This window comes from Scleropages formosus, chromosome 19 (genome assembly GCF_900964775.1).
Source record: "Scleropages formosus chromosome 19, fSclFor1.1, whole genome shotgun sequence".
NCBI lineage: Eukaryota > Metazoa > Chordata > Actinopteri > Osteoglossiformes > Osteoglossidae > Scleropages > Scleropages formosus.
The window spans coordinates 9858173-9870728 of record NC_041824.1 but is presented as its reverse complement, the minus strand read 5'-3'; the positions used below and the strand labels follow the sequence as shown (position 1 = coordinate 9870728).

Genomic DNA, 12556 nt, shown 5'->3' with positions numbered 1-12556 from the left:
AATTACTACTTTGTTTGAGGCGTTGGGAGGGATTGGGACTGTTTTTTGCACGAAAGGGGGTCGTGCACTGTGCTTTCCTTCTCTCTATTGGTCGATGTATGGGTTTTGCACCTTGTAAAATTCTCTAAATAAATATAAAAGAATGTATTTCAAGAAACTGCTCATCCAGTCTGGTCTCATGGGGAAAACCATCAGCTATTTACAGTGTTGGAATTGATCTTTTTTTTTTGGTCGATATAAGGTTCTTTGGAGTCTCAATGAGGCACAAATAAGATTAAAAATGATGGTTTACTGCATTTCTACACTTTCCCTAGATGTTACCACACTGCAAACAGCTGCCTGCAAACAGCTGCCCGCAACCACAGTCTCTTCAATCTTTTATGGCCCCTTAATATCCAGATCAGGAACACAAACCATCCAGGGGTCTTTGTACAGCCAATCGCAGCAAACAGAATGTACCGGGAACAGAGGTGCTGCCTTCGAGAAAGTGAAAATATGAAGGGGTAAAAATGAAAGACATAAATGAATGCCACACACATCATCTTAAACTGCCTGTCCCATGCGGGGTCACGGGGAGCCGGAGCCAAACCGGCAGCACAGGGCAAAAGGCTGGAGAGGGAGGGGACACACCCAGGACGGGACACTAAGCCGTCGCAAGGCACCCCAAGCGGGACCCGATCCCCAGACCCACCAGAGAGCAGGACTCGGCCAAGCCCGCTGCGCCGCTGCGCCGCCGCGCCACCGCACCCCCCTAATGAATACCATATAGTGAATAATGTAAGTAAAGAATAAAGTACATCACAATGGTTTAATGAAGAGTAAATAATGTAACTGAAAAAAACAACTACACTGCAACAGCTTTGTGACTTGTAACTAAGCTATGACTTCGTTTCTTAGAGCACTGGGACAAAATCACCGAGGCTCTGCAGCTGTACATGGGTTCGAAGACCCCGTGCATGCTAAGCATTTGGCAGCTTTGTTTGCCATAGCGAAACATAAATACTTCTAGTTTTAGCCCATATGATATGAATCCGTTTTAATTATGAGGTCAGGCTGCATGATGGGACCTCCTGCGCCCAGTGGGAGGTCCATGTACACAAGGTTCAGAACCAGGACTCAAAGCAATATAGGAATATCCGTCTAATATGTGAAAGACAAACACGCGAGGCCTTAAATATCGATGAGCTTTGGGGGTGTGTTTGGGCACCTGGACGATGGCACTGATTTACTCTGCTCTTGCTGTGCAGTGACTCAGATGCACGGTGACTCTTGGTATCGGACCTCTGTATCAGCAATGGTTCACCATGTTGATCCGGTGAGAGGAGGTTGAGGACCAAGGCTTTGGCCAAGAGTGGGAGTCTTCCAGAGATGAGGACTTCCTCCCCCACACGCTGTGTCGGTTTACACCTTGCACCCCATCTCTTTGCAATCGAGTCTTCAAGTCTAGTTCACATCTTCCATTTCCTAACCCTCCTGTGTACTAATCTCACCCCGGCACTCGCTGCAGAGCAGCACACAAAAGCGGTGTTTGCCGAGTGGAAATGTGGTCCTGGGAACGATCCGCTTCCGTTCAACCTTTCTCATTTAAACACCAGTTACTTTCAGCACCATGGTGAGCCAAAATAAAAATTCAGCCCAAGCTGTGTGTGATATATCACCTCGCAAGACTCTCTTGTCAAGGCAAAAAAAATGGCATAGCTTACATTTTTATACAGCTCGTAGTTTACTCGAGCAATTTGAGTTCTGTGTCGGGTCAAACGGCAGCCAGCAGTGTGACCAGACGCCCGCCGTGGCGTTTGCACCCGCTCTTAAGGTGCAATATTCTGCTTGGAGGCAATTTATTAAAATAACTCACTGACTAATGTGATGAAATCCTATTGAAAGCTGCTTCCCTGGCCTACAATACATTTTTAATGGGTGTAGCTGACTCTCTTCTCCTGGGATTTGAACTAGCAACCTTTGGGTCACAAATCCATCCCTCGGTAACCAGAAGTTTATTTTATATAAAGCAGTAGCGCTGTTCTCATAAAGTGTCTTCATCGAAAACATCAGAATAACAGCTTATAAACCTGCTACACTCAACGCCATCAGTGTGTTTTTGGTTTTTTTTTGTTTATTTGTTTCTCCCCCACAGATGAAAGGTAACAGTGTTATCGAAATACCCTGGATATGAAGTATTTTCATCCAGTGTTTTCGATCATGCCTAAGGATTTTTTTTTGTTTCGGCTCTCATTGCTTCGTTGACTTCGGACCATGAGTGCAGGTGAGTTGTTTGCGTCATATTGAGATCGGTCTGCATCACATCTCACACTATATCCAGACCCATCCGTGTCCAAGGAGTGCCGTGTGACATGGATCGGACCCCTGAGGCTCGGTACTTGGGAGGAGATGGATGTTGCATCGATCGACAGCCGCGCGGAACCACTGCTGCATCACTGTGTGTGTCTGCGCACGACCCGGCCCAGAGTGGCCATTTATGGTTTCCAGCTACGACTGGAAGCTGTGTGTGTGGGGTGATGTGTGCATCAGTGAGATATAGCGACGCACAGTCACACGCAGGTTGCAGGTTAATGTACATGATGCATTTAAGAATCTATGAGACAGTACTTTTTACCGGTATTTTTACACGTACGGATGGCACGTGCGAGACGCTTATGTGGTGTGCCTTCACCGCTTTTTTACTGAGGGAATGCATGCAAATTAATGTTACACAATCCACTAGGTGCCAGTGTTGAATCATTTTTGCATAATTGTTCGGCTCCACGTGTTTTACGAAACGCACTTGCGTCGCTTTCGCTTAAGAAATGCGCCGCATCCCAAGAACAGCGGTGCTGGAAATGTGTCTCTGCTCACCAGCGGACGTGCGGAATCGGACACTTGTCAAAAAGAGATCTTAGGGGGGAATAAAAACAATCAGCGCACATATGACAAAACTGAAAACTCTGTCCCATGTATGAAACTGCACGACTGTTACGTAGGCAGAGTGTTACGAATATTCCGCAGTGTGTTTCACCTGACGCTGTGTGTTCAGAGGAGGGACGAACAGTCACCGTGTCTGTCGACCGAGGCCCTGCGGAGCTGTTCCTAAGGAGCCGGGAGATGTGCGAATGTGGGGAACTCTGGGAAGAGTGAGCCGTTCTTGCGGCTTCAATTCATTCTGTGCGCTGAATTAGGGAGCCCAAGAAAATCAATGAGCAACCAGTGGTCGCACCACAGCTGAATGATTAAAAATGTATTAAAATTCATTTCAGGGCCCTGCGAAGGATAAATAACAAAATAGTGCCGCGTGAGCGGGCGGCTTTAACTGATACGGGCTGAGCGAAGCTGAGATGAGAGCCGATGTGCTGCTACCTAGCAAGATGCAGGGATGCCGGTCTCCGCGCTCTCATTAGAAATGCCCAGAAAGACGTCCGCAATTTGTCTTCCCGTTGCCCCCCGTGCGGAGCGTGGGGTCTCGGCCAAAACGAGGAAGTGGCAACTTTAATCAATAGCGTTGCACAGAATCAATTACAGCGCTCCGATGATTTGGATAAATTATTGAACAGACAAAACTGCTTGAATTTGCACAAATTTCCCCTTTTGCTGCCTGCATCTGCAGGGGTTTGTTTTCCAGTCAGATCGTCAGATTTTAACCCCATATATCAATGGTAATGTTACCCCACTTTTCTTGGTATTTTATGTGTACCATGGTATTATAACACCAGGAGACACTAAAATAAAAAATATATACTCTAAAAAGAAGGTTTACATTACTAAATTGAGCAGTTTCTTCATCATCGAACTGATCCAGCCTTATTCCCTATTAGCAAGAATGATCCCAAAGACCACCTGTGTGTCAGGGTAGGTCTTCAGGACCAGGTCGGAAGCCTTGTGCTCGGCCTTCCACCTGCGTTACCGATCCTGTCTGGAAAACCGCACAGATCCAAACCTCCCCCCTCCCTTGCGACGACATGCCGGGCCTTGTTTTGTGCCGCTTAAGGAGCGCGTGGGGGTCAGGAGAAGAGGAGAGGAGCCGGGGGGGAGGCAGACGCTCTCAGACTCCACTCTGAATCTGACATTGGCCATCAGCAGGTTGTAATTAGCATTGTAATTGGCACAAGGTTTGTCTGCGCAGGCTATCCATTTTGACTTTATGGTTTATTTCCTGGGATAAATTGACTCTCTTTCCCCCCAGGATGATTAAAAAGTATTCAACGTATCGGGAAAGCGGGCCCAGTGAAATTACCAGATAATTGTTTTGTGAAACCATTCAGCAAGAATATTGAAGCAGTCTCCATCAGTGCTTCTCCATCAGCGGGCTCCTGTCCTGCCCTATTTTGAGTCCTTCCCATACTTAACATGCAAAATGTTTGTTGGGCAACCTTATTGCTGTCATATATTAAGCAGACAGATGCTGAATGTAACACAACATGGTTTAGTGTGAGGAATTAACAGCACTGATTCATTCTGCGGGATTCCGATCACCTGTAACATACGTGGTTAGGGATATGCAATAAATTAATGAATCCGTGCTAAAAAAAAATGGGATTTGCGGTTAAGGGACTGCTCGCTTAAATCATCATCACGGCGTTCCTCGTGCTGAGACTGTCAGTCATCTGTAATGCTGACATGCATTTCTGTGATGTTTCACCCACACTAGGCAGCTACGTTTTCCTACCTGTGAAATTCGCTGGATCAGTTGCGATTTACATTTTAACAGTGAATTCTTGAGTCTTTCACTCTTTAGTTCAAAGAACAGGCTGTTGCGGGGGAGGGGGGCTATAGAAATGAAATCTCACACTGCCATTAAATTCAGCACATGCGCAAGGAATGAAGAAAAACCACCAAGACCACTGAGGAGTTCACAGTCACAAATACAGAGTACTGCATAGTCACAAAGAGCAGCAATGGCAAAGATCTCCACCTGACTCAACTCCTGAAACCCAAACCTCCCAAGCACTGTGTTCTGGCTCCTTCTCAGCTGTGTTTTGAAGAATCCTTTCAGGATCCCAACTAGTACCTACCATCCTACCGCTCTCACCAGTGTGTTTCTCACATGGACAGCAGTGGTTAAGGACACAGCCTTATGGTTTTTCTTTCTGCCCAGCTAGGGGTGGGATCATGCTGCTGTACCCTTGGGAAAGTTACATTTGTTTATTTAGCAGACACTTTTCTCCAAAGAAACTTCCTGTATTGAACTACTTGCCATTATTTGCCCATTTATACAACTGGATAACTTTAGAGTAAGCAGCTTGCTTAAGCACACTACAGTTGGGGAGGGGTCAAACCAGCAACCTTTGGGTCCACAGGCAGCAGCCCTAACCACCGCACTTCCAGCTGCCCCTATGTGTCCTCTTTCTCAGGAAAATGTTTTTTGTCTCAAAAGAATGTTTCATTTTGGAGGAAAGCGTCCTCTATGGATACGGGTTTATAGAAGTTTTTGTTCGGGTTTAACTCAAGACGGGACCTCCGGGCAATATCCTGTTACCTCCTCTGGGATCGTGGCTTGAGAGCCCCATCCAAATTTCACTTTTTCTTCATTGCCAGCCTCGTTTTCTATACTGACGCGCGCAAGTCCTTCGCAGCGCCTCTGAACTCGGACCTGCGCTCACGCCGGTATTTGGTTCCTCTTCCCCGAATCGGGCGGTTCGCTGCTGCAATGCGCGCACTGGCCACACGGCGGCGCACCGACACCTTCAATGCGGCACCGACGCAGGACGGAAAGGTGAACAGACTGCGAAGTGGGAAGAGGAGCGCAGGAGCCGGGGGTCGCTGCACCGCGCTGTACCGCACTGTACCGCGCTGTACCGCACGGCTGCTCGGGCTTCTTTCTCTGTGCGTGCTGATGATGGCGCGCGCCTGCGCTCGCGGCTGACCGGGGTTCGAGCGGCTCGCGCCGCGCTCACACACGCAGCTTTAGGCTTAGGGAATCGAGCGATCGCGCGTCGACTCCGTCGGTTCCGGCCGCCGCCGCGCGCTCTGACGGCTCCGCTCTTTAAATTGTTTTGTTTGTTATTTTTCCAAACTGATACACAGAGAGAGCGTGTGTGTGAGTTGAGATCTGCCGCTCTGTTGCCCCGCGGGTAGGACTTGTGCTCCGCCCCCCAGGGACTGCCGAGGAATAAAACGCGCACACACACACACACACACACACACACACACACACAACCAAAACAAGGCAACGTGCTGCGCTTCGCGATTCCATCTGCAACTCATGTGGACGCGCGCCGCCGAGCCCCGTCCCGCGCGCCCTCGACTCGTCCCCGCCTCGTGTTGAGAGACCGAGCAGCCGGCGGCGGAGTTCGCGAGGAGCGTCTCGGGAGGGACGCGAAGCTCTGGGCTCGCATCGGTCCGGCGGATGGACTTACTCCGCGCGCGCGCGCGCACCGCACGTTCGCCGCAGCGCAGCCCGCGCCACACGCTCCGCACGCGCCACACGAGTGACTGATGGCTTCGCTGTACCAGCGCTTCACCGGGAAGATCAACACGAGCCGCTCGTTCCCGGCGCCGCCCGAAGCCAGCCACCTGCTGGGCGGACAGAGGGGCGTGGAGGAGGGGGCGAGGAAGACCCCGCGCGGGCCCCAGGAGCCTCGGACCCGCGCACACCGCCGGGACCGGAGCGAGGACGAGGATGTAAGGAGAGGACTGTCTGAGAGTCAGCGCGCGCGCGCCTCTGTGTGTGTGTGTGTGTGTGTGTGTGTGTGTGTGTGTGTGTGTGTGTGTGCGCGCGCGTCTTTCAGCCAGTGTGTCCGTTGTTCTGTGAGTCTATTCACTGTTCACACTTAGAGTCATGCTGGACTGAGGGTTTTCAACCTCTCTGGGTTCGAGTCTCTGCTCCTGTTGGCTGTCCTCCTGGTCACACCGAGAATAGGCTAAACAGATGGTGTGTCAGAGCCCCCAACCCCCCCCCCCCACACACACACACACACACACACACACACACACACAGCAGGTTTTATTACACTTTCTATTTCTGCAGAGCAGCGGTACCGTCCGGTTTATGGCTGTTGTTTCACAGTGTGAAGCTTCATGGTTCCAATCCCACTCCTTCTGTAACCCACCTGATCAAGGTACTTACGCTGAAGTTATGCAGTGAAAATACCCTGGGGTATAAATAGGTAAATCACTGTAAAGTTTATTATCTAACTCTGTAAGTCACTTTGGATGCAGGTGTCAGGCAGTTATGTAAAGTGTTTTGAGGGGATGTGCGCACATCGTCATCACCGCCATGAATCAGCTCCTTGACACTGAACGTCGTCGCCTCACAAGTGTTTTGTTCTCTCAAGTGTGTGTCAAATGCTTACGTGTAACAACAGAAGTTTAATGGTATTTATTGGCTTGTGAAATATGATACTTAGCCAGCTGGTGGAGGGATGGTGAGGGTGAGGGTTTTGCTTGGGGTGCTGGAGGGAGGCTGTGCGCTGTCCGTGGTGCTGAAATGTCCACTTGCCATGTCTGGACCGTTAGTCGGCCCCAACCGGGACATCCTCCTACAGCGTGTTGAAATAAACTCAAATTAATCAATGCCTTGGGGAATGCCGGTCACGGGCCGTGTTCTACATGTGTTCGCGTTCCGGTAAAGGCGACCAGCTCTCTGTGGGTGTGTAATGTGAACGGGCCAGTTAATAGAGGGTGGGCACCGCTATAGGCAGGGGGAAGTGAGGGTCGTTACACTGATTAAGCTCCTGGCAACTGTAATGATTTTCCTTTAATGCCGACCCAAATGATTCCGCAAAATGTCATTAACGCACTTTCCAGCTGTTGCTCTTAATCACCTGATGAATTTACCGTCTCACCCAAATTTGAGTCTTTATTGAAATAGTAATATTAATAATAAAATAAGCTCCATATTTTTCTGAATGATTCCCATTGTTCTGTCATTTGTATTGGATAAGATCTTCAAAAAACGTGCGTGAACTTAGTGCGAAATGTATTTGAAAATGGTGCCGTGATGGTGTTCTCATTGTGGGACTGAATGGGGTCTTTTCCCTTCCTGCACATAGAGTTTTCTCTTGACGCTCCCGTTCCTCCCACCTTCTGAATCTATAGATAGTAGGGAAGCAGGTGGCATAGTGATTAGAATTTTTCCCTTACAATTACGTCTGGGGTTCACATCCTCACATGTTTTATGGAACGCTTGATTGTTAGAATGAGAGAATATCCACCTGTATAAATGTGTAAGTCAAAGACATCAGTTAAATGAAAGCTTGTAATTTTGTATAATATTCTGTTAAACTTCGGCGCACTGTTGATATATTTAAGCCCACACTTCCTGGAAGTTGCCACCATTGGCTTTGAGTGCAACAGGAACATCAGCAGGGCAGCGATGGCTCTGTTGTTGTTGGCGTTGTCATGGCGACTCACATCGGTGTCTTTCAGTGCTTTCACTCCGGTAAAGGCTCAGGCTCACGGTGTCAGCGTGTGCGCTATTGAATTATTAATGCACATGCACAAGCATACAGTCCCCTGGTAGAGGTTAGCCCTGACAATTTGTAAGCGATATTGTTGCTTCAACAATGCAGAAAACTGTCAGCTAACGCTGAAATGTTTTACCGCAGAAACAGGTCCATTTCACGCTCGGTCCCCGAGGAAAGCAGAACTCCTATTTCAAGTTTTGTGATCTAAAATTGCAGTGCAATTTATTTATACCCTCAATGGCAGTTCACTCCTTATTACACTCGACTCCGCTAACTAGGACACTTACACTCCTCCGTCCCCTCGGTAGTACACCAGCTGTGGTCCAAGCCCAAACCCGTAACGCTCTCGATGCCGTAGTGCCTACGTCACTGTCCGTTTCCCAAGTCAGATAGGAGATGGCCCTCAAATGCCTGCCCCCTCCCCCCCGGCTATCTCCACTTTAAAGCACTGCTTCTGATATTAAACAGGTCAGGACCAGAATGACTGAAAGGTCATCGGCTTCTACGGCCCAGTCAAAATGCTTTGCTCGGCCATGTCTGGCCACTTAGCGGTTTGACCCGGGAAGCTCAGAGGTGGAACGAGCATCCAGCTGCTGGCAGAACTCCAGCTACAGCACCTCTGTGTGGCTGAAGGCCAAAGGCCAACCTCTTAACACCACACCTCTGCCTCTGGATGCTCATTTACACCTCTCACTTGCATTAGGCGTGCTGCTGGAAGCTGAAATCGGTATTCTGATTTCCCGCCTTGCCCGTATGTGACGGGCTTTCGTTATGACGATGCCTTATGCGCCGTTAACCGTGCCGATCACAGCGAGCGGAATGTCCTGCATGCGCCGGCAGAAGTGAAAATTGGATGCTGGGTGCTCTGTATGCTGTATCTTGATGAACTAGCATGCGGTGGCTAGACGTGTGTCCCCCCCCCAGCATTGGTGTCATAGGTAGAATTCAATAAAAGCGACTTTAATTAACCATCAAAGGCCAAGCGCTTGAAATGGGGTGGCATTTAAAACAAAGAGGCTTGTGAAGATTAATCCTGCATTGATGAGAAACCTATTGACTTTCCTGCACTACTGAGCCCAGGAAAGGGGGATTCACACATCTTTATTTCTGACCTGTTTTGTTGGGCTTATTTTGTTCCTTTTTCCTCCAGTCTTCAGCGCTTTCACTGTGGGGCAATAGGACTAATATTGAATCATGGCCTTTCATTATAGTGCATATGAGCTGAATGTGATTGTCAGTGTTCAGCTGCATCAGTGGGCGCTCCGTTCGTCAGGGTTTTTGCTGGAAAATATCTAGACACGGCTTCAGAATGTGATGCATTTTTTAAAGGGTGAATTAGTTTTTATTCGCTGATAGCTTTCTCTTTGTTAGTCCAGTCCACCCGTTTGATGGACGCACCGTGGTGCAGACTTGCGGCGGGACTTGTTCTGTTAATAATGTACTGTAGCATGCGTGGGACATGCACATGGGGCAGCAAAGTTTTCCAGAACAAATTCAATTCGCCCTCTCATCGTGTGTCTGGTCTTCATTACACTGAATAGGCTTGGGGCAGGTGGTCCAAAACTGTCCATCACGTTTGTTCTACTCCACATTATTAAGTAACTTTAATGCATGTGTAAATGTGGGAAAGAATCAGTTCAGGTCACTTCTCCAGTGTTTACAATTTGTGTCTGGTGTTCATCTGTTTTGGTGATCAATAAGATGTTAATCGGGTGAACTGCTGAACAGTTGGCATGGAATACGAGGCAACGTTGTGGAGGCAACATTTCTTGGAGTTAGGGAGAACTGGTAACGTAGCGGTTCGAGTTACTGCCTTTCGATCCAAAGGTTGTAGGTTCAATCTTCACCTCTGGCTGTAGTACCCTTGACCAAGGTAATTACCCAGCTGTATAAATGGGTAAGTAATTGTAACCTTAATACTGTAAGTCACTTTAGAGAAAACTATCAGCTAAATGAATAAATTTAAACGATTAATTTCAATGTAGCTTGAAGTTAATAAAAAATATTAAGAAGTCTTACAAAGTATTTTTTCATATATTATAGCTATATCTGAGATTTGAACAGAACCCGTCTCATGAAGTAATCAAAGTAAATCTGCATTATCACATGTTAACAGTCACTTTGGAGTTAGGAACAAAGCAAATGGCAAACAGACTTGCGGTCCCATTTGTGTTTGTAAGATGACGAACTGGTGTGTTGTGCATGCGTTGGACATCTATCGAATTGTGTTTTGTTTAATCTTCATCGCAGATACAACAGACTGCAACAAATTTATTTTGAGGAGCTAATGGATGGAAATCCGTGCGCAACTCCCAACTGTTGTCAGACTTCAGCTTTGTTTAACGGCGGATTGTTACTCTTCAGTCTTGATTGCTTAGCTGCTACAACAGTTGTCTTCTTGTGGGGCCTGTTCCACTGACAGCTGTATTGGCAATCTGGAGGGTTTCATTTGAGTATTTGCAAAGTTTTCCAGGACAATCTTAGTCTATTACGAGTGCAATAAAGCATGCAAGCATATTTACTAATAAGACAAAATGGTGTTTGCATGCCTGAAATTGTAGACTACACATTTGCCCCTATGTTATGTAAATAACTTTAATGCACATGTAACTGTAACTGGCTGCAAAATATGAGTGTGAATTAAACTAATGAGGTTATAATGAGATTTTTACAGGGAGAAAGAGCCATCTAGGATGTTGCTGCATGATCAAGGGGAGCTTGTATCCTCAGCAGAATTGAACAAAATCTGTATTTCTGCGGTTAAACACAGAGCAACATGTGATAAACATGTTCATCATTTATTAACAATGCTTTAAATAAAGCATGTTGAAAAGGAGACTTTTGTATAATAACTGTTTCCTTTATATTAATTTAACATTAAAGTGTGGGGCACAACCCTATTTAGCTGGATATTATGGAGAAGCTTCATATCTGTCCAGACCATGCATAATAATGACCCCCAAGGCAAATACGAGGTAATCGTGGTACAGCAGAAAGTCACGTAGCAAACAATAAACGCTCAATATTTTACGGGTTAATGAGTTTAAACTTTTGCTGTTGCTACCTTTTAACATTATCGTTCCATTCATTCTGAAAGGAAAGTATTTCATCATTTTAAATGAGTAGCAAACACACTAGAAGCTCGAAATGAGGATTTTGTCCACATTACAAAGAACTGGGTGTAGATGAAAGTCAGCAGAGTGTAATTAAACAAAATATGATATTATATTATATTCAGCTAGTTATGTGCTCGGGGGGGTGCGGTGGCACAGTGGATTGGACCGGGTCTTGCTCTCCGCTGGGTCTGGGGTTCGAGTCCCGCTCGGGGTGCCTTGCGACAGATTGGCGTCCCATCCTGGGTGTGTCCCCCCCAGCCCCCTGTCCTGTGTTGCCAGGCTAAGCTCTGGCTCCCCATGACCCTGTATGGGACAAGCAGTTCAGACAACATGTCTGTGTGTAGATATGTGTTTGACATTTTATGGCAGACTTTGTTCTTCATTTCCCGAGCTTTCCGTCAGTACCTTTCTCATTTAGATTGTTAAAATTTAGTTTCACTGCATCTGTCACTGGTAAACTGGTACTGGATGGTTGGAGGGACATTGCGAGACGCATCGAGGAGAGCGGGAACACGGCAGGTTAAGCAACATCTCCTGTCACGGGCGACCGCAGGGAGACGGCTTTCGAAATTAATGCACTTTTATTCTCGATGCCAGCTGAAAAGGTTTTTGCAACATCTACAATTACAATGCAGGCTGTTTTTAATTCAGGCCAGTGCTGGAATTAATCCCTGATCCGTGCACCGAATTTATGGGAAAATATTCTCCCGAGACGTCACTCCGCCTGCATCCACGTGCCCGGCGGAATCCCAAAATGGGACAGGACGTGACTCTCATGTCCAGACTCAACAATAACATAAAGCAGTGTCGGCCCTCACTCCTTGAGCATGCTCCAAAGAGCTCCGGCCCTCCTGCTCTCCTACTGTCACAACTTGAAATTTCTCATTATTATTATTAAATAAAGACTTATTATTTCTGTGCTGCATAGTGTCATTATTATTATTCTCTCCAAAGTGGCTTTCAATTTTAGGTTTGTATACCAACCCATTTACAATTTTTCACTTGTTTATACCACAGGGTAATTTTTTTACTTGAGCAATTCCT

General features: G+C 47.1%; 1 protein-coding gene across 2 annotated transcripts in view; it reads left to right on the top strand.

Moving 5' to 3' along the window:
* dpp6a (dipeptidyl-peptidase 6a) overlaps positions 1-12556 on the top strand; it is a 178707-nt gene that overhangs the window by 29759 nt on the left and 136392 nt on the right. Inside the window, exon 1 of one of the 2 annotated variants that reach the window (XM_018747874.2) lies at positions 5738-6612. The exons of the other annotated variant lie outside the window; for it this stretch is intronic. Coding sequence (XP_018603390.2) covers positions 6427-6612 — 186 coding nt within the window. The 5' untranslated portion in view covers positions 5738-6426. Of the gene's footprint in view, positions 1-5737; positions 6613-12556 lie in introns of those variants that run through there. 2 annotated transcript variants of the gene reach the window in all.